Source organism: Melanostigma gelatinosum (assembly GCF_949748355.1).
Source record: "Melanostigma gelatinosum genome assembly, chromosome: 12".
NCBI classification, from domain to species: Eukaryota; Metazoa; Chordata; class Actinopteri; order Perciformes; family Zoarcidae; genus Melanostigma; species Melanostigma gelatinosum.
Genome location: NC_136645.1, coordinates 25169103 through 25192599, shown reverse-complemented (window position 1 = coordinate 25192599; position 23497 = coordinate 25169103). Strand labels below are relative to the sequence as shown.

The 23497-nt window shown below is 43.8% G+C and overlaps 1 protein-coding gene across 2 annotated transcripts in view; it reads left to right on the top strand.

The window, feature by feature from the left end:
- The first annotated feature begins 19745 nt into the window (after positions 1-19745).
- Positions 19746-23497, top strand: part of LOC306785943 (B-cell lymphoma/leukemia 11A-like) — a 59751-nt gene continuing 55999 nt past the window's right edge. For both annotated transcript variants that reach the window (XM_079280528.1, XM_079280527.1), the window contains exon 1: positions 19746-19882. In XM_079280528.1, coding sequence (XP_079136654.1) covers positions 19828-19882 — 55 coding nt within the window. In that variant the 5' untranslated portion in view covers positions 19746-19827. The remainder of the gene's footprint in view (positions 19883-23497) is intronic.

Below are 23497 nucleotides of genomic sequence, written 5' to 3'. Positions count from 1 at the left end.
CAGCTTTTTTGATGGGGACTCATGTAAAGTAGCCGTCTGCTACGGCTACACCATTCGACCAAACGTAAAGCTATTAACACATTTTCGCCACAAAGGTCTTTAGATTGTACTTTAGATTGTACTGACTTGTAGGGGGCGCTAGAGAGCCATTTTTTAAAACACAAATATGCAACCTATATCAGATGGCTATTTTCACCCGTCCTGGCAAGTCTGCAACATTTGGTGAGTTTTCGAGCATGGCAAGTACTCCAAAAATGCGCCCAATTCCCAAAAATATTTGAATTTCAAAAGGGCCTTCGCGGTTGCTCGGGCCCCAATAAAATAAAATAGTGGCTTATAGCCTGGAATGGTCTCTGCAGGTGTCGGTCCGTTGGCGCAAGCCGATTAGCTTTTTTAGCACTTGGCCTTAGTTCGACAGTTGTGTGGTAGAGAAGGTGTTAGTTACGTGAGCTCAAGCTTAAGACCTATTTAATGAGGAATCCCGAGATGTAGTTGCTTAAAGTATTTTGCATTTACCACAGATAGTCCGGTAAGAACTGTAGAATAAGATGTCCTCAAAGGGTGCTTTATTAACAACAACACCTGTAATGCAAACCAATCTGACTTCATACTGAGTTGAGATTGACATCTGTGAACCAACGTGTGGTTCCTGCAACATAATGAACAGTAAGAATAGCACACTTGAACTACAATATAGCTACACGGAACATACAGTATGTATGAATTTAACAGATTTATAACAGTGACGTATACAGTAAGCAGAAAGCTTAGCTTGTTCAATTAGTAAAGCAAAGTTACTGCCTTGAAGCTGTAGTCGAGTTGAACTACTCTGACATTAAATGAGATAAACAAGGAATGTACACAGAGATAATAACTTCAACTTTTCCAACAGGCAGGAAATAAGAGTAAAATTACAAACTTCTCAACAGATTATTTGTTGAGACTTCCAGTCTCATGGACACAGGATGTCTCGGTCCAGCAAAAGTTGGATGGCGGTGCAAAAATGAAACCTATTGAAACAGGCTTTTATATTTATCCACAAGGGGATTCTCAAGGGTTATGTAAAGGCCCGAATGCTCTCCTTTTTAACAAGTTGACAAAAGTCAATGCGTAAACACTGTCACTGGGCTTACGTGCAGAGACTTGGGTTCTCAAAGGAATCTTCTTCAGGCTGGCTTCTTTCCGTAGTAGAGTGCTTGAGTCCGTGTACAACGGGAATATTGCGAGGTCAAGTCCGTGGAGGTCTGTGATTGGTCCATTACTCCACCTGGCTTGACCTGGAACTCAAATACAGAGACGTGACACCGTTGCTTTTAACCTATGATTTCGCACAATCTTGGTGTTCCTTAACTCACTTTATATATCACTGCACCATTAATATCACTGCACCATTACCAACCCACACTAATGCCTGTCAATCATGTCCAATTCTGATCAATTATGTTCACTGTGGTCCAATGTTTGCGTTTCCAAAGCAAGGTTTTCAGAATATAATTTAAGGTTCTTCGACTTAAAAATCACAACAAAAGCTTTTGCCATCAGATTTGTCATGTGTTAGCAAAAAGACAGCAGTGCATTGACCGAAATGCACACAAACTCCAGGAGTAGAAGGATATTAACAGTGATCTTAATCCAGAATAGTCCAAAACAAAACTCAGAAAGGTGAGTCCAAAAGTGCGTACTGAAAATCCAAAAACCAAGAACAGGCAAAATGACATGTGACACAGGATCAGATGAATCACAAAATAACACGAGGGATACATACAGGAAGCATAGCAGACGAAGCGACACACTAGGAAAGTGGACGAGGTCAGGCGGCAGCAGCAGGGGGCGTTGACAAAAAACTCTGTTCAAATGGGACAGTTTTGAGCCAAACAGGAAGTCAAAGAAACAGTGACTTCCTGTTAGATCCGATCTGTAGGCTACTTGTAGTTTACAGACCTCGTTCAGATTCATTCACGTGTGTTTATAAATATATAATTATGTGGAAATGTGCGTGTATCTGCATTGTATGTTATCTTTTGTTCTTTTTATGTCTGCCTGTTAAACACTTTGCTGCTCGCTTTGGTATGTTTTCTATGAATAAGCTTAATTATTATTATTATCAATCACACAAGACATGTTTTTAGATTCAACCTTTGTTTGTCAACATGAGACTAACAGCCAGCAATCGAGCATTAAATATTACAAATACACAGAAAATAGGATTTTCTGCCAAACGTGGTGAGTGTTGTCAAATCTAAGAGCCAATCAGCTCTTTGATCTGGCGACAGCCAGGTGTTTCCCATCATGCTTTGGGTCTTGCAGTCTGGTGGAGAGCAACTGCGGCGCCTGGCTCTAAATAACTGCGGCCGCCTCAATCTCGTGAGGTTATCGTTGACCACGTGTTCATGACGTCAGAGCAAGTCGAGATCAAGTCGGACACAAATCTACCCAGCATGCATTGTGAGGTGATCGCCGGTGATCGATTCTGATCAGGACTGACTCATCTCCAACGAGCCTAGAGACAGGGGACCACAGGGTTTAAATACACTGGGAGGTGCAGGCGATTTGACACAGGTGGGATGAATGAGGGGCGGAGCAGACAATCACAGTGGCGTATAAACACAGAAAGGCAGGAAGTGAAGAGATCTGAAACGAGAGGAGAGGTAAGAAACACAACAATAAAACAGGAAATACTGAAATGACAAAAATAAAGAAACTTAACTAGTAAACATGACGAAACATGACAAACACAGGACCAATCCCAATCTCTACACTCACGGACTTACAGACTTTGAATATATATATATATATATAGATATTGTAGGAGCCATTAGTTAGGTCTGGATATTATATCTGTATATATTGGGAGGCTACCGCAGGTTGACCACGGGTGGCAGTGTGGATTAGTGTGGCAGGTAATTGCTATATAGGGCACAGGTGCAACAGACGGCTAATGATGCATGGGTGACGGGGAGATCACATGGTTTTTATCACACGCAAGACACACCAGAGGGAGACCAGGAAGATAAGTTAGATATCATATGATGTCATCATCTGTTCACCGATTATTCTAATTACACGGGAACCTCACCCAAAAGTGAAAGGCCTGGAATCTAAAGTCTCCACAGGCCTGGGATACCAGTACAGAATGAAGCTGAAAGAGAGAACCAAATCCGAAGCTTAGTCGCTCCCACGTCAAGTACCACTGCCGTTGATCAACAAAGTTAAAGAGGAACTTCAGCAGATTGAGGAAAAGGGAGTGGTTGCGGCTATCGAAGAGCCCACAGATTGGTACATAGGGATGATTGTGGTACATATGTAACAGACTTGGAATGGCATTGAAGGAGACAACTCAGAGGGTAGTTTTGCAGCATTTATTCGCTGCAGAAGACAACATAAACCACATTAGTTTCTTCCTGGTCTCACTCTCTCTGTATACATCCGCTCCCTCATCAGTACGAAACACCACTGTCTGGGGAAGTCGGGATTAACAGCGACATCAAGTGGACAAAACAAACAACTACATGAGGTGGAATGATTAACAAAACCCGCGAAAATTATAACATGAAACAAAGGAAAATACATACCTGCAGAAGACAACATAAACCACATTAGTTTCTTCCTGGTCTCACTCTCTCTGTATACATCCGCTCCTAAACATGCAAGACAACAGAATTCACACAAAGGAATGCCAAAGTATCTGCGTGGTTACGTTATGACAGGGCAGCCTGACGTAAAAGTAAATGGCGCCAAATAGGCGAACTGAAACAGCCAGTAAACTGATATTTTCCACAGTTAAAACGGCACGTAACAGCTTCATTAGGTCGTGGCCTTAGCAGTTACTAAAGTATGTAACGTCAACAGTTACATTCCCGAAGAAAACAACAAAACAGTGCAACGATATTATTCCACACAACTTACCCTCATCAGTACGAAACACCACTGTGAGGGAAACCGCTCTAATGGAAGCACAGAGCGTTTCTGCTTCCTGGTCTCAACTTGGAGTTGTCATGGACTAACGGATGAAGTTAGGTTTCTGGATATCCCTCCTATGTTTCCATGTTCTCCCTGTGTTGGTGTTAGTTTTCTCCGGGTTCTCTGGCTTCCTCCTAACTTTTATAACTTTTATAACTTATATAACAACTGCCATTAACGAAGTAAAATACAGGATACAGATACAGTCCAGATACAGACTGGTGTCACTATGAAGCTAGATCTTGCAGCTCAACATCTCTTACAGCCCTGGTCACTTCCAATCTTCCAGTTTCTATCTCACGTTTCACAAACAATCCAATTGTCATCAATACCCTCAAGATATGGTTTCCATTTAGACGTAACTTTAGTTTTAATTATCTTCTTAACATAAGCCCTATATGCAATCACCACCTCTTCCCCCCCGCTAGATCAGATGCTACATTCTCTCTCTGGCAAAGAAAAGGCATCGGTCAATTTAAGGATATGTACATAATCTGTATATTTGCCAGTTTTGAGGACTTATCACACAAATTTAACCTTCCTCGGTCCAGCTTATTTCGATATTTCCAAATCCAGCACTTCCTTAAGTGGCATGACCCTAACTCTCCAAACATCTCTTCAGTGTCAGGCTGAGATGATGTGCTAGAATTCCCATTCGACTCAAAAAGGCTAATTTCAAGAATACATGATGGCCTTTCTTAAACAGGTTTTAAGGGCGATATTTTGTGTCGTCTCTTAAGCCTGTTTTCCACTGAACAAACCCCCTTTCTCCAGTTTGTTTGATAAAACTACAAGTAATTATTGAGCCTTTTTCTTTTAAATTGAACTTTAACTTTTTTTTTTAACTACTCAACTCAGAACTTTGTCTCTCAAATCAGATGTGGCTGTTCAATACGAAGATACAAATTTTGCCATGCAAGATTTCAGTCATTTGTGTTTTCCTAAGGATGATTTTTCTGCATTTACTGTGGTTAAAATAGAGTTATTGTTATTCAACTTAGAGACAACTTTCTATCATCTGCCAAGATACTAATAAATTCCAACCAAGACCTTTACAATAGAGTCATGAGGGCTGTCACTTTAAAATATTGTATCTGCAACTATATGTTTTAATACCAAATTTGAGTGCAGTTCGATTTACACCATGAGCAGATCAATTGAAATAAAGGTAGAAATCTGTGAATCTCTCAAATCAAAAATCCAATATTAAATCTAACTGCAGTCAAATTTGATATAACATATAGTTACAGAATTAGTATTTAAAATAAAAAATTACAACCCTATGATTTTAGTTTTTCCCAGTTTTCCCAGCAGCAGTACAATGTCTGGAGGCAGCAGATAATCTGAATATTTAAAGCCAAAATAACATCCCAACTCTTTCAGTGGCCAATCAGATTTCAGTTTGAATTGCTTGGTAGATTGCAGATGATAGCGCAGTTTGTTCTAAGGTGAAAAGGACTTGTACTCGGATGTGTGTATCCTCTAAATGCACTGTAAACACACATATTTCAGTGTTTACAGACATTGTTAAGATTGTACTATTCAAAATATACCATGTCTTGTAAGAACAATGTTTTTTTTCCATCTTTGAAACTGAAAGTGAAGTTTAATTGTTGCACAATGTAGCACAAATGGGAGTTACACTTGCATTTCTAAACTGATAATGACAAATTGTATGCAAACTAAATGTTTTTTATTTTTAATAAATTGTTATTAAGATATGGATATAATGGTGTTTGTTGTTTTTTCCCCTGCAAATATTTTTAGTTGTATTGTTTGAAGTGTTAGCTGACATGGTAAAGTAGAAAATGCAAAACTCTTAAAAGTGTTCTGTTGAAGAGTTAAAAAGGAGTAAATTGAAAATAAGGTCTTGGGTAAGAATTACACTAATGCTGCGTTCACACCGGTCGCGTTGATTTTTTGACGCGCGTCGAGATTACATACAAAGTCTATGCACAGACGCGATGAGACTGGCGCGCCGCGATTTTGCGATGGCGCGGCGCGTTGGACACATTATTGCAGTGCGGTGGACGCGGTGGACGCGTTGGACGCCGCAAAATCGCCAACGCGCGAGTTGAAATTTTTCAACTTCAGCGACATAATCGCGTGACGCTGTGGCGCGATAGCCTATCAGCGTTGAGTTGCTCCCCCTGTCATCACTGGCTTTCTGCCGTTGTTGAATCAGGAACTCTGTGTGTGAGTCTCTTATTGTCTCGAACAGTCCACAAATGCCTGCAATGGAGAGGGTCCTTGTCACACCGTCTCTCTGACTCTGTCTGTCTGACTTTCTGTCCGTCTTAATGACTTACTGTCTGACTGACTTTCTGTCTCACTCTGTCTGACTTTTTTTTTCTGACGCCGTCTGTCTGACTGACTCTTTGTCTGACACGATACCTTCAACACACATTACTAACTTTGCTTCTTCCCTGGAGACGCTGTGCTTTCTCGCCTCGCAGGTTTCTGTGTATCCTAGTTATACCTGGACTATGGTCTTGCCTCCTGCCGTGGTTCTGTCATATGTGTTGTAACTCTGTTATGCTGTTCATTTTGTACACATGACATCTATTGCACTGTTGTCCATCCTGGGAGAGGATGCTCTGTTGCTCTCCCACAGGTCTCTCTCTCTTTTCTCCCTGTTAAAGGGTTTTTCCTGTTCCGATGTGAGGGTTCCGGGACAGAGGATGTCGCATGTGTACTGATTGTGAAGACCTCTGAGGCAACGTTGTAATTTTGGGCGATACAAAAATAAATTGAATAAGGTAAAAACTGTCAACTGCGTTAAACTGTGTAAAAATACTGAACAAGAGTAAACTAAATGGGAGAGCTGAAACCAGTTTTCGGAGAGTCCATCCATCCTTTCTTTCCATCCCTCTCTTTCTATCCGTCTGTCTACTGTAATGTCATGAGAAGTCACTAGGGCAGGCTAGGCGAAGGTGGTGCAAGGTAATTAACAAAAATCAAAGGTTCCTAGAAAACCTTTATAGCCCTAGCCCTATTTTTAGGCCTCTGCTTGAAAATTGCATTCCCATACTCTAGAGCACCTGTGTCAAACTCGAGGCCGTGGGCCGAATCCGGCCCGCCATGTCATTTTATGTGGCCCGCGAATCCGCCAGCAAAAAAACCAATAAAGAAATATATATTTTTTTAATTTTTGGAAAAATAATTGAAAGTTGGACTTTAAAATAAAAGTATCCCCATGGTCGAAATTATGAGATAGAAAGTTGAAATTGTGAGACAAAGTTGAAATGATGAGATAGCATGTTGTCTGCCGACATTAAAACTATCATAACAGGTGGACAGGAGAGGCAACAGCCCGTAAAGAGGTTTTCCAACGATTGAAAAAGATCGACAAATAATCCCAAAATGTCCATGAAGAGAAAAATTGATGCAGAGGCAAGAAAATGTAATGAAAGATGGGAAAGCGAATACATGTTTATGCTTCAAGGAGAACAACGGGTCTGTCTTCTGTGTTATGAGGCGTGTCGGTGATGAAGGATACTATTCACGTCGGCATTTTGACACCAAACACGGAGCTAAATTTAGCCTCCAAGAAAAACATCAAACTGTCCAAGAATTAAAAGGCAGACTGCAATCACAGCAGAATATATTCACACAGCTACAGCCCAGTGCATGCTGAAGGTATGTGAGCAGAGCTCCGACCAGATACAGACTTTTACAAATGTCAGTTTGTGAAGAAACACCATCGCAGACCGAGTTCATGAACTAGCAATCTAACAACACAGCTAGCTAAGAGACGAGCAGGTACTTGTGTTTCTAATGAACTGTTGATGAAAGCACAGACAACACGGATACATCATCTATCCGTGTTCATCAGACCTGACTCTCAGTGAGCAGCTCTTGGATGTAGCTGCATGCACAGGACGACGACAGGGAGGAACATTAGTGATGCAGAGAGGTGACACAAACAGCTTTGAACAAAGTTAATGTAATAACTTGTGTTTGATATTTGTCTTTGTTATTTCCTTTAATAGTTTGATCTTTGATAGAGTAATGTGGGTTTCTTAACCCTCAATTAAAATGATTTATGGTATAATAACAGAAATGTGTTTAAATATCATTTTTCATTTATATAACTGCACGTACAATATTTTTACACTTGAATAAACAATAATCAAATGCAGAGAGAGTTATTTAACAATATGTTAGGGAGAAGTTAGTTATACAGTCTTACAGTTACAACCGGCCCTTTGAGGGCGACCGTGATGCTGATGTGGCCCAGAGTGGACATGAGTTTGACACCCCTGCTCTAGAGAGTCCCCAGCTCTAACTACAAGGTCTATTTTAATAATTTTGATTCCAGAATACAGGTAACACTTGTGAGATGTGTTAAATTATGTAATTATTGTGTATATGTTACTGGTTAATAACTGATACACTTATGGCACAGCTCAAACTTAAAAAGTTTCATGTTCGCCTGAAAAAAAGCACCTGCATTGAACTTTTTTTTTTTTTTAATAATGCCTAATGAACCCTAAAATCACTCCAGTCATAGCACAACAGGTGTGTGGTCTGTCCAAGCTGATTTTACTTAGCAGGCCAGCATAAAATGAGGTCTGAGTCCAGAATTTCAAACAAAATTCTGATTTTCGGAACCAGATTTTGCGCTGCTCTATTCTAATTTTACATAACTACATATTAACTATATATTCACTTTCTTTATCACTAAGAGTGTTCAATACATCGTAATAACGCAGTTTGCAATAATTTTCAGTCTTGTTCAGACGTCATATGTCTCATCCCTGAAAACAAACTGCTCTCACTGACGGGCGACCAGCGACAATTCCCGCGTCCAGAGACGCTAACAGCCGTACATGTAGCGCCGGTTTTGTGCACGCTGTATTACCTGTTGCGTACTAGCAGCTGTTGTGCAGTAAAAAGTCTGCATTCATGTGGAGGAAGCAGCTGTTATTCTAGCTGCGTGACCATCGACGATCAGCCCCCACGGAGCGGCGGTCTGAAGCTACAGTTAGCAATAAACGCTATTCAGCGCTACAGCTACAAACAGACAACACAGAGGAAACGAGTGATCGACGCTGATTCGTTTTACTTCTTCCGTTTGGTAGCCTTGAGAGACCTTAGTCTGCAAGTATTTATTTATGGAGCATGAAAAGATGTACGAAGATATATTATATTCGCTAATGCTAATCGCGTTTAGCATTTCCCCATTGGCGGTAATGTTAAAATTAGCTTAGAAGCTAGCGAGTCGGACCTGTTGCATGATGTTGTGCCCTAAAAGATGGAGCAAATGCCCTAAAGAATTGATAGAGGGCGAAGATGATGTCCCTGTTTTCTCTGCTGGGTGACCCAGCTTATCCCCTGATACCGTATCTCATGAAGGAAAACCCCAATGGAGCTAACGTTACATTCATCAGCCCCCACGACGACAACACATGGAAGCGAGTGATCGACGTGTGTTGACCACCTTTATGGACCATAATCTGTTGTTGATTTTAAAGTAAAGTTGACGTGAGAGAGAGAGAGAGAGAGAGAGAGAGAGAGAGAGAGAGAGAGAGAGAGAGAGAGAGAGAGAGAGAGAGAGAGAGAGCGAGAGAGAGAGAGACACCCATTTATTAATTTTACTCCCTTTCTGTTGGAGAAGTAATCATTTTGGCACTCTGGTTTCTACCTACTGGCCAATCCTGTTGTCATTTGATTTTTGGGCATATTGTGCATGTATGATGTGATGACTGTGTATTTACTTTGTAGAGTGATGCAGGCGTGTCTACATACAGATGTACGGTGTATGTGTGTGTTTATGCACGTAAATATAATAACGTCTGGAACGGTGACATGAGGTGACCTTTTTATTTATCTTCTTCTCTGTTCTTCGAGGTGGGTTTACCAGTGTGTGTGTGTGTGTGTGTGGGGGGGGGGGGGGGGGGCAGGTTTGTTGTTTGTTTGTATATGTCAACAAAAAGCTGAAAAACAGCTGAAAAACAATGGAAATATTAGTCAAAGTACTGTATTCTGTGTCTGCCAATATTTCCAAATACAAAAATAAAAAAACAAAGCACTATATGCAGGCTGGACTTTGTAGAAGGTTCAGTACACGTACACTTCTGATTAGCTCCCACATTCTATTTGTATAATGCAGTTTAGACATCTAAGGCTTTACATCTTCACATTAACACAGTATTGCATGTAACAACACAATGCTTGACGTTATATCAAGAAAAATACCTTTTGATGGTAATTTCATGTTTTAATAACTGACCATAGTCAGCAGTAGTGTGAAATAAACACTTTAACAGAAAGGCCAGTCATCCCTACAGTCACACCCCTGGGTTTAGGATGAGTCGGTCCAGAGATGAGACTGAGATGATCAGGGACTCACACACGTGATGAGGGATCATCTATAATCATTTCTGATATGGTGATTATTTCACACTATATACCCCGCTGCGTGCTGGTCCTATACCGGCCCACCCCGGAGCGTGCTGGTCCTATACCGGCCCACCCCGCTGCGTGCTGGTCCTATACCGGCCCACCCCGGAGCGTGCTGGTCCTACACCGGCCCACCCCGCTGCGTGCTGGTCCTACACCGGCCCACCCCGCTGCGTACTGGTTTTACACCGGCCCACCCCGCTGCGTACTGGTCCTACACCGGCCCACCCCGCTGCGTGCTGGTCCTACACCGGCCCACCCCGCTGCGTGCTGGTCCTATACCGGCCCACCCCGCTGCGTGCTGGTCCTACACCGGCCCACCCCGCTGCGTACTGGTCCTACACCGGCCCACCCCGCTGCATACTGGTCCTACACCGGCCCACCCCGCTGCGTGCTGGTCCTACACCGGCCCACCCCGCTGCGTGCTGGTCCTACACCGGCCCACCCCGCTGCGTGCTGGTCCTACACCGGCACACAGTGTTACCCAATGCATAAACAAACGGACAAACTAAAAAACGAAATATACTTAAACAACAACAACAAATTACACTAAACGAAGGACTATCAAAATAAAAATATATCTTAATATTTGAACAAATCAAACCTAAATAAGCAAACTTCTAGAATCATTAAACAATACTACTTATGAATAAAATAATAAAATACTAACATCAAATAAATAGCTCCTACAGAGTTAATAGATACTTCATTTCATATTCTCAACTCCTTAAACTGCTTAACAGAAGAAGAAGCAGCGATGTGATGGACTGCAGACAATATGAGATGAAATGTCGGCTCGTGACAGCAGCTCTGTGGTCCGTCCAGAGGAGAGGCAGGCTCCGGAAACAGAGAGACACGTTCAGCTCTCTGCTGCCGTCGTGTGGTCAGTTGTATGAACTGAATTAGTTGGTAAAACCAATGGAAGCATTGAATGTCATTCTCATCTCACTTTCACTTTCAGATGACTTTATAGGCATAACAGGAAGACACACATGTGTTGCCAAAGCATCTAGAGAGTGAAATGATGAATATAGAGATAAATAAAACGTCAAATGAGACAATAATGTCTAAAAGCTGAGCATTGAATTGTGAAGGTTCAGGATGTGCAAAACAAAAGGTCTTCCCTCCAATGCGGCATTGCATGCAGATGATGAGATTATTGAAAGTATGTTGTTTAGGTATAGTAACTCCAGGTTCATGAGCAGGCATGGCCCTCTCTCTGTGTCTCCGGAGACTCTGCTGAAGGATTGGAAGCAACTGAGATCATCTCATCTCCAGAATGTATCGTGTGTTCACATATCACAGGATGAATTGAACATATTATCTCATCTAGAAATAATAACGGGATATTGTGTTGATTTAAACTGATAGGCTTTTGTATTGAATACACATTTCACTGGCTGCATATATGTATTTACTATATTGTATTATTGCGTCATTTCAGTGTCCTTATGTGGCTTTATCGTTAATAACAAGTTGTGATTGTTGGCTTTCTTTTTACCAAAATCCAGAAAAATGTCTTGTAACTGCCATACTACAAGGAGAGAGAGAAATCACGTGACAGCCTCTTTGCGTTGGTTTCCAGATGTTTTTTTACTTGATTTCAATTGAAGACCATCGATGGAAGAAACACGCAGCTCTCCTCCTTTTAACGGAGTCTGTTAAAAAGAAAACGGTCTGCGTTCAGGTGTGTACTTCAGGAGTACACCAGTATTTGCATCGAAATAAAGTACCAAAAGCAAAAGGGCTCATTATGCAGAATGACCCATTTCAGAATAATGCCGATTAAATTGCTGAGTTATAATTATTGATGCATTGTTGTGTTTCTCACTTAAATGTAGTGTCTCTTAAGAGAAAGCATTCCGACCATATTCTGTGTGGATCGCTTCTCAGACAGAAACGTGTTCTAATCCCTGTCTCCTCTTCATTATGACCCAACACTTTCTCTCTTTATTGCTCCTGTAAAGCACTTCGTCCCATCAGTGTGTGTATATTTCGTGGTGCTTTACTCTGATCCTGCATATATTAATAACCATGTTGTGTTCGGTACAGTAATGATCTCTTCTACAGAGAAAGATGAAACTGTGTAAATTGTATTCATCCTGTGGGATTAGTCATTCATGAAAACAACGTGTTATTGATAATTTATCATACAAATATTATCTTCAGCCGTCAGCCATCCCTCCACTTTGTTTCCCCAACACTGTCGAAGTTCCGGAGCCGTCAGACTTCTATACGTGGCGAACTGACGCCGCTGGTTAACCGACCGACAGAAGGGTGTCACACACACACACACACACACACACACACACACACACACACACACACACACACACACACACACACACACACACACACACACACACACACACACACACACACACACACACACACACACACACACACAGACCTCGCCCCCGCTGGTTTGGCTGTGTGGCAGAGCCCATTAGAAAGTCGCTGCCGTGATAGCAGTCATTACCGCAGTATTCCCCCGTCCGGCACGCGCCGCCCCTCGCCGCCGCTTAATCTAATTAGATAGTCGGGCGGCTCCTGTGTTTGGTGGGAGGGGGAGTTCTTCTATTGATATTCATTAAACATACATGATTTATCAGCTCCGTGAGCTGCGGCCTGCTCACACTGCGGCCCGCTGTAGAAATATCACCGCGCGGAGATTGAGCCAATCCGACTTTATTTCGAGCCGCTGATACCTGCTGCGGAATTATTGGACTGGATTAATAATCCTATCATCATTCAGTCGGGACGAGATTCAATATTGCACAAATCATGGGCTGTCAGGGATAGGGGAATTGTTTCTGCCCCTTATTGCCATTATTAGGAAGTTGTATTCAAAATCACTGATTTTAATAGTAAAACAATTATTAGAAAATAATTTGAAAATCAGGTCAACATATACATTTTTTTACAGATTTGTAAATAAATACACATCATGTTCATTTTACCGCTCAGCATCTCAAACCACTTTTTTTTGCCTTTGGATAAATTCTTGTGTCATCATATTTGTATATCGTTGCTTGTGTATATATTACACACGTGTTACTTTCATTTTCAATCTTAAACAGCAAACACTTTTCAGAATTTGAGAATTATTATCTATAACCCGAACCATAAATCCTGACAAAAGATATATATCACAATATTATCTATAAGATCTTCTGTTTTATTGTTATTATTATTTTTCAAATGTAACAATAATTTGGCTTCAGTGTCTCCGTAACAAAAGAACACCTATCTTTTGCTGCTGCTTATTTGGTAAATGTTCATGAACATTTCCAAAAGTATAAGATTTCAATTCGTTTCAAAACAAATCCTCTCCTCTCCAGACACACCGAGGCTTAGTGCGGACGCTCCGGGCCCTCCGCGGCTGATGAAGCCTGTGCACCCATCTGGAACGTTTCTCTGCGCTTTTCCACTGCCAGCTTTTGGAGACTAGAGGGAGCTAGAGTCCATGTTTTGTTAGACGTTATGAGGCATGAAGGCTCAGGAGCATCAGGAGCCAGCGGTCTTTATCTTTTATTCTAAAGAATATTGGCTTTGGACGAAGGGCTCACTCGCGCCACAAGACACACAGTCCACCAACTGCTGATGTAGCTTTAAGCAAGAACATGAGAGTGTCAGGGAAACTTGTCTAAACTGTTTCGAGTACAACTCAAGTGGATTGTATAAAATACAGTTAACTGACATGTTTATTGGAGTTTTGGTTTTTGCATTTTGGTCTAAATTCTGTTCCGCAAACCTTCCCCTTTAAGATGCAAATATTTTAGATTTATTTGAGTCAACACCGATATTCAAATCAAATCAGCAGCTTTCAGCACCAAACCTCTGCATCAGTCCAACCTTGTACCATGATGTATCACCGGCATGTGTTTGAGAGCCTCTCACACATCAGCCTTCATCTCCCGGCTCCTCAGGGCAGGAGAGCCCGCTGTCTCCATGTACCATCACCCTCCCGCATCTTCTTCTGACAACTCATTCAGTGTCAAAGGAACAAAGACGTAACGACGGCGGCCGTATGAACACGTCCTATACGGGCAGATGTGATTGTGTGGTGTGATGGAGGGCGGTATACGCGCGGTGCACGGCCCTCTGAAGACACCGGACCCGCTTTAGTCTGCGCGGGTGGGTGTTGTGGTGTTGAGATATTTGTGTCAGTCACTTGATGAAACACTGGTAACACTGACACACGTGGACTGCACTGCCGCTCAGCAGAGTGCGTGTTATAATTATAACACGCAGTGTTCTCAGATGATGGTATCTGGCGGAACAACGTTTGGATGCCCCTCATGTCTACATCCCGTTTTGTAATGTACCACCGGCCCGACACCACGACATCCTGCGACGTGCTAACAGCTCGTTGTGGAATCCATCCCGCCCTTTTTATTGTACCGCTTTTGGGAGAAAGCCGAGGAGATGATTTGAAGGGATTTGGAGCTAATTCCCCACAGAACAGAAACGCATGAAAGCCGAAGACTTCAAAACACGGGGATTGTTTTTGTCCCAGGCTTGTTTTTTTTGCCAGAGTCATAAATGTATTTTTTGTTGCTTTATTATTATTATTATTTTTTAAATCGTAAGGACATCAACTATTGGCATATTAATAACTGCAGTCAAATAAGAGAATAAACAGCTGCACATTAACTGAGTATAAAGGCAATTAAACAAGTGCAGCCCACTGAGGATTTACTAAATAGCATAAAAGCAACATTAGGTTTGGTTCTGGAAGGTTCAGCGGTGTAAAATCACCTGCAAACAAATGTAATGTAATGTACTTATTTATGTTTGCATGTCATTTGATGTTGCCTTTTAATTCTGACTTAACGCCGATCCATATGTTGGAATGCGCCCTCAGTCACTTCATTTGCCCCGGAGCCGTCGTGCGTGCAGAGGAAAGGTGCGCATGTGACCACCGCCGGTCTGATGCACGCAGTGTCTCTGGTCTTATCATGCTCATCACAGCCTAAAATCTCCCCCTCCACCGGTTCATGTAGCAGCACCCTGACCCGCTGTCCACTCCCTCAGTGCACATGCCGACATATATATCAAATATCTAGCTGATGAAAGTTGAACCGCCTTACCAAGCGAATACAAGTGCAAGGGTAGAGCGTGGCCTATATGGCGCACACAATATGCCGCTATAGCGCGTTTGTTTGATCTGAACACACACTTGGATGCGGCCTGATGTCTTCAGATGAATTCCATGTGATTCTTGTCCCTCCTCAGTTGTGTTTTCTTAATTAAGGAGGACTCGATCTATGCACACGTTGGACAAACATTCATCTAGGCTCTTCTTCTTCTTCTTCTTCTTCTTCTTCTTATTCTTCTTCTTCTTCTTCTTCTTCATGCATGCATGCATAGTGCCGCTGCACTTCCACAACATCACCGATGCAGCCTGACTGATGTATGACGGAACCGCGGCGACGCGAACTATTTACATATTCCCCCCTGCGCGCCCCCTGAGTCCGAGTAGCTCTATGCGGGCTATGATCAATGTCCAGCCTTGACCTACAGTGTGTGTGTGTGTGTGCGGTGTGTGTGTGTGTGTGTGTGTGTGTGTGTGTGTGTGTGTGTGCGCGTACGTGTTTGTGTATTTGAGTGGTGTATATATGTCAGAGGATGGAGAGGGAGGGGGAAATGGGAGGAAGAGAGGAACAAGTTTTGCCAACAGAAGGAGCGCAGTATAGAGAAGTCAAGGTTAGTGCTCTCGGATGTGTGAGTGTGTGTTTGTGTATGAGTGTGTGTGTGTGTGGGGGGGGGGGGGGTACAAATTGATGGATGGCATTGGTTCTTAATAAAAATCAGGAAAACAGGTTTTTGCGTGATATATGAGCTGGGCGCGGCTCGTAACACAATATGTTTATCATCACTATTCTTCCTCCTGGATGAAGGTTCTAGTGTTACTGGATCAGGTGCACTGGGTGCGATGGCCGCCTGTCGCCAGACGGAGCAACAGGCCACCAGGACACCCGACGCCCGGGAAAAGCAAGATGGGATCCACCCATCTATCAGTTCCACTCGTTCAAAGGACGCGTTATTTTTTAAAAGAAACAAGCTTTTGTGTGTGGGTTATTATGGTAATGTTTATGGGCATATTTTACGCGTGCACAATCCTTATCGGGACACACGGATGTGAAGGATAGCCTCTCCAACAGTGACAGAGCAGTTTATGTTTTTCAAGCTGTTTTTGTGAAATGAGGGTAAAACCAAGAGGAAACGACTGAAAGGTTCAGATCCACCTGATGAAAATGATAAACTCTTGAAATCAGCCAGTAACTTCTCTCTCGATCTCAAAAGTGCCGAAAATGGAAATGAACAAATCTAAACGTCCACGTGACGGTGACTGTCCTTGGCCTTAAACCCTCTTTGAAAAGAAAATGTCTAATCGTCAAAAAAATGGAAACAATTACGAATCTAAAGATATATTTGCGTTATCATTTTGAATATACAACGAATGACTAAAGTGTTAAAGTGTAATTCATGGCCGATAGCCGCCTTTATATTTCACCAGATAGTGTATTATTAAGATTAAACTGTTATTATCATGAAATAAAATAACGAATACATGTACAATAAAAAAAGCTCCTGCACTTTATCACACGGTCACAAACGCGATAATCACCCTGTGCGGGATAACACACACACACACACACACACACACACACACACACACGCACACACACACACACACACACACACACACACACACACACACACACACACACACACACACACACACACATACACACACATACACACACACACACACACACACACACACACACACACCGGTCTAATAAACCACGCAGCGAGTTGCAACCTGCAAAATATTTCACTCACTGGTCATGCATTTTTTCCCATTGACGTTGAACCTCCTCCTCCTCAACTCCTCCGGCTTCTCTCTCTCTCTCTCTCTCTCTCTCTTTCCTTCTCTTCCTCTCTGTCACTCTCCCATCACTTCACTCCTCCTCCTCCTCCCCCTCTTTCTGTCTTGGCTCCCTCCACCCCCCTCGGTATTAAGTGCGCGTCCTCTTCGGTCAGTGAGCGGAGCTCCAGGTCTTCGAAGCACCACCTCTGCAGCTCCTGTTCGGGGCTTCTACTCTGAAGCCGCCGCTGCCTCCGCCAGTGCCGCTTTTCCCGGGGTGAATCTCTCCGTCTTATTTTTCTCCTTGTACCATCCCTTTCCCTCTCGTCCGCATCGTCCACAGACACCACCAGTGGCTCTCTTCCTCACAGTTTGCGCCAATTGTCTCCTCACTTCATATCTGTGTTCCAAAAACCCAAATCCGCGTCAGGACTGCGCTGCGCCTTTTGCCGTTTAAAGCCCCGCACCTAATATTACCAAATCCCCGATATTAGTAGAGTATTTACAATCTCTCCCCCCTCCTCTTCTTCTTCCTCCTCCTTCTTCTCCTCTTACACACACACACAAACACACACACGCACACACACACGCACACGCACGTACACACACACCGCCACCAACACACCCCTCCCCTTTACCGCATGCAGCTCGAACCTGAGGCACATCTGAAAGTTATTACACGGGGCGCTTATGTGCCCGCTCAGCTGGCCCGCTCGCACTCCCACGGTCTGCACAGAGACAGAGACAGAGACAGAGACAGACACAGACACAGAGACAGACACAGAGACAGAGACAGAGACAGACACAGAGACAGACACAGAGACAGAGACAGAGACAGAAGACAGACAAACAGGCAGAGCCCCCCCCCCCCCCAACTCATACTGTACACCTTCATCGGCACACACAGTGAGCAAAATATTTTAAATGTATGGCACAGACACTTTAAGATCAGATATGAAATTCTCTAGTTTCTTTAAAAAATATAATAAACCAATAAATATTTTTTTTCTTTTGCTTGTTAAAATAAGTCCGTGATTCTGAATGAGTACTGAATGAGCAAATGTGTTTCTGCCGATGGTCGGACATGCACTACACCATTGTTGGTGTGGTGCAGCTCCACGTCGGAACTCACAACAAACATCGATTTCACACGAAGGCTCGTGCGGTGTTGCGGATCCAGGTGTATAACACTTAATAATACAATTCTTTCTTTCCTTTGCTTTATCATCTGCATGTATCACCGGCTATGTGTAAAGCAAGTCACCAGGTTATAGCCTGTGTCTGTATTGCTCTTTGATTGTTCAACCTGTTCGACTTGTTCCCCGCAACTGGATATAGTTTCCCCTCTTTGTCGTTTTCACACGTGCATCTCTCGCTCTCTCTCTCTCTCTCTCTCTCTCTCTCTCTCTCTCTCTCTCTCTCTCTCTCTCTCTCTCTCTCTCTCTCTCTCTCTCTCTCTCTCTCTCGCTCTCGCTCTCTCTCTCTCTCGCTCTCTCTCTCTCTCTCTCTCTCTCTCTCTCTCTCTCTCTCTCTCTCTCTCTCTCTCGCTCTCTATCTTCACAACACAACCTTTGTGTTCACGCGCTTTAAGGAAACGGACGTATATGCGTCCAGGTGAGCGTTTGGCCAGGCACCGCACGCTACAGACTTTGTTAACACGCGCGCACACACTCCTCCGGCCGGTCTGTATACGCAGCGGCATCACATCCGCCCCCCTCCTGCACGCGGCTTCCCTTGCCCTGTTTTGCGTCCACCTCCCTCTCTCTCTCCCTCGCTCTGCATATTGCTTTCATTAGACATCTCTGCATCTCTCTCTCTCTCTCTCTCTCTCTCTCTCTCTCTCTCTCTCTCACACACACACACACACACACACACACACACACACACACACACACACACACACACACACACACACACACACACACACACACACACACTCCTCCCTCCATCCCAGAGCCTCTTGTCCGGCCCCCCTGATCTCTGTGTCCATTGGCTTCCAATGGGTCTATTTCTCATGTCCAGCCCCCCTCCCTCCCTCCATCCTCCACTCCTCCGTCCCCCTCTCGCTCGTTCTCTAATGACCGTCCATTGGTGTGGTTCTTGCGCGTCCCGTCCGTCCCTCCTCCCACTCCCACTCCCACCGTGGTGCGTCGGCCCTGCCCATGTTTTTGTATGTCGGGTGTCCGTCCACCGCCTGACGTTCAAGTTCGCCAGGAACGTCACGTCCGTGCACTTGAACTTGCACGGCTCAGAGGGGGGGGGGGGTTGAGGGGGGAGGGGGGGGGGTGGGGGGCTTTTGCCATTTTTTCCATCTCTCTCCCCTTCTCTCTCTCTCTCTCATCTACCTCTCTCTCACTCTCTCTCTTTTTTCTCCGCTCTCCTTTCTCAAAAAAGCCATGACGGCGATCCTGCGATCCATCTTCGCCTCCGCGCCATCTTTGTATTATTTCTAATTTATTTTCTTTTCCCCCCCCTCCTTGTGGATGTCAAGGCGTTGGATGAAGATATTTTTTGCCCCACTGGAGTCTCCTCTCTAACCCCGGCTCTCCCCGATGTGATCCACGCTGAACGCCGCGCCAGCCACCATGTCTCGCCGCAAGCAAGGAAAGCCCCAGCACTTAAGCAAACGGGATTTTTCGCGTAAGTAGAGATGAGAAAAAAAGAATGACAAATGTCACTTCTGACTTTCATTTCATTCAGCAAAGATGGGGAGGGGGGGGGGGGGCAGAACAGGAGCCTGTGTGGACACCGGACGTACCGATGGATCCGAGCGGTCAACTGGACTTAACAGTGTGGAGAGAACGTGCGACACCTCTGCGCGTAAAAAAGCCGCTCGGAGATCCCCAAAAACCACGAAAGAGAGAAAAAAGTTTTGTGTGTGTGTCGGTAAACACCCGTTACTGCTCCTCTGTTACACGGAGAGAACGTGCACTCGCAGGCTGTTCAGTGCACTCGCTTGTGCCTCCGTTGCCCCCCAAGTCGCTCCGGTCAGTGGAAACGCGCAGAGCTCCCGGTAGCAGAGCGCGTCCTCTCCTCGGAGCTTCGTGGATAAATCCCCTCACGGAATATATCGCTGTCCGGTAGCTCTGCGGGCAGGTTTTTTCATCTGCTCTCTTGTTCTATTTTTGGATTATTTTCAGAAAAAAAAAAAAAAGAACACAAAAACTTGGAGGTGAATTTTTGGATCGATTAGGAAAAAAAAGCTCGTGTCTTCCTCCTGCCTCTCAGCAGCTCGGTTTATTTTCACACACTTATAGATATCTCTTATATTAATGTTTTAGTCTCGTTTAGTATCTTTGTGTCTTTAAAACAACAACAACAACAACAGAGCCGCTGCAGTTAAAGACACGAAACACAGCAACAGGACAGCAGCATATTTAGTCGTATCGGGGTTCATTTTCTCTTGTGAAGTCCCATTTGAACCAACAAAAATATCCAATTTAGGATTCTAAACCTCCTCGTACAGAAAGTAAGGCGCACATGTCAGCGCATTGGTGTGTTGCAGCTGCAGCGTGTGTGGAAAAGCGAACGAAATTCCAACAATGTTTAGTTGAGTCTTCCTTTAGGCACGGCGTTTATTTATCACCGAAGCTTTATTTCTTCTGCTCTATTCGACGCGTAAGTGTGATATGTGATATGTGATATGAGTAGATGAGGGTGTTTGGAAAGTGCGGAGCAATTGGCAAAGCGGGGCTTATCGCGGTGCCATGTGCCGCACTGTGTGCCACCTCGCAGCGTTTAGTGTCTCTCTAAGTGGCCCCCAAACATAAAACAAGAAGATATTTGGGCATCTTTACGCATCGGTGCTTGGTTGTGTTTCGGTATGTTTACTATAGCTGTCGCCTGAGTTGTTTGGTTTGGAGTGAGTGTGTGTGTGTGTGTGTGTGTGTGTGTGTGTGGCCCCGGCTGGGTGACAGCGCAGTCACCATGTCCATGTGCCGTCGCTAGGAGGCAGACCGCGATCAGAGAATCCACCGCTGATCTTGAACCTGATCAGTTTCATTGCCACCCCTTAGTACACGGGCTACTATTTGGCGATCTCTTTAGAAACAAGTGAGAGCGTACAAGACATGTGGGAGGAGAGGGAGCAGGAGGAGACGCCTCCCCTAAAAATCCGCAATTCCTCTTCATCACATCAAACAGGCCTCCTTGCCCTGGATCTCCTTCTGTTGGTGCATCACATTTTTACATACATGCAGGCTGCAATCATATGCAGCTACACTGTTAGAATGCCTGCAGACCCCTTAGACCTCACAGCACACACACACCCCGTGATGCACACACGCCCCATACACAGGCAGACCCATGCTTTCTATTGAGATGGCTGATTCACATTTGTTACAAATGGAGAACAGAAGCTGGCCTCTCACTCTCAAGCAAACAACAATGCCTTCTACTTCTTTTTAATTTGTACAGCCTGTAATTCGATTTTCTGTATTTTCCACAATTCTATATTTCCGATTATTTAGCACACGTTCAGAGCTGGCTTTGTAACGGCACGATCGGGCTGAGTGGCTCAATGCAACACAACTCTGTGTGTTTGTCAGCGCTACATTTCCTCGTCCAGATTAAATTACATTTTCAGTATTTTCCACATTTTTCCAGGATAGAAATATACTTTATTTCGGGCAGAGAGTTCTTCTCTCAGTTAAGTTTTCTCGATTAATGAGAAAGGTTGAACTTTGAACCTAAAGCTTATTAAATGGATGGATGGTAACGGACCCCGACCATTCCAAGCCCTTCACTTCAGACTACATTTATATCTGCATTTTATGTCTTATTTTTAGTTTGTTTTGTTATGCATGTTTGTTTTATATATTAATAAGGTGCAAAGACATTGTCCTCCTCTCCGCTCCCTTAACAATAGATACACATCACGACACGCTTCTATTTCAAACAACCGTGCAAAATGAAATCCATCTAAATGTGTGCTTTTTTTCAAACCCGGATACAGTCTTGAGTTCAACTTCAGAGGTGAGGGCTTTATGTGGCTTTTCATTCGATTATTATTTTTTGTTTGCCAGCGCACAGATGTCGTGCAGGATTGCGTCGTTCAAATGATATTTCCTTGAGGGGACGGTGTCCATATTCAGAACTTATGTCTCTTTCTCTCGCTTTCTTACTGTCTCTCTCGCTCTCACACACACACACACACACACACACACACACACACACACACACACACACACACACACACACACACACTCGTTCATCCCCATGCACACACTCTCACATGCATGCGCAGGAAAACCTATCCGTATTGTCAGACACAATCTGTACCAATCACCGGGACGGTAAAATGAAAATCTATTTGTTGATCCTCAGTGGCTTGAAGTTCATTCCAGATGTGAAACTGGCGACTGAATAAAGAAGGTCAACATGCGTTAGGCAGACTGTGCTCCTTGGACTGGAAGATAAAAAGGGGGAGACACTGAATAATATGCTGCTGTTTGGCTTCTCTAGTTGGGCGGGCTGCTCTGTTCCCAGCTCCTCCACCACACGATGGTTGGAGCTTCACAAAAGGCGCCTTAGAAAGAGTCAGGAGTTAATCCGGCCTCGGAGGGCTGAAGGATCGGCTCATTTTGGAGGCGATTTGCGGCTGTAAATTACTGGTGTAAGAAGTATAAGCGGGGCGCGTGTAACCGAGCAGAGGAAAGAGTTCCCTCTCCCCGACACACACTCTCTTCCCGCCTCTCTTTCCCCCGGCACACATGTCCGACATGTTTGTGACAGTTTTCCATTCTGACAATTACAGGATCAAAAAGCTGCTCAAACAAGGTTAGGCAAGCCCACCATCATCCGCATGTTTAGTTTCTTTGGTGAAGGCTGTGTTTAACCATCATTTCTCTGAAGCTCGCCCTGTCATTGGATGTGGAATTGTTATCTTTGAGGAATCTGATTTGAGCTTTCGAGCTTTTCAGGATATTCTTTCCCACCATTTATTCCTGTGATGTGTGATCCAGATCAGCTTGCGTTGTAATCATTTCCCTCTACATTACATGCATTCTTTATCATTACAAGGCACGTTTCCTCACCCCTTCATTGTGTGTGCGCCACACGTCAGGCTTCTGCGTCGCTTTGTGTCTTGAACTCTGATCCTCGATGTGACGGACGTGTTTTTCTGCACTCTTCTCTCGTCATTTATGCACTAATATCTGTATCAATAGGTCTAAATTACAAGAGACTATAAGGAAAGATATTAATGTGGTTTATCCTTTTTTTTCTGAGAGTAAACGTCACCTTTTCATTTGCTCT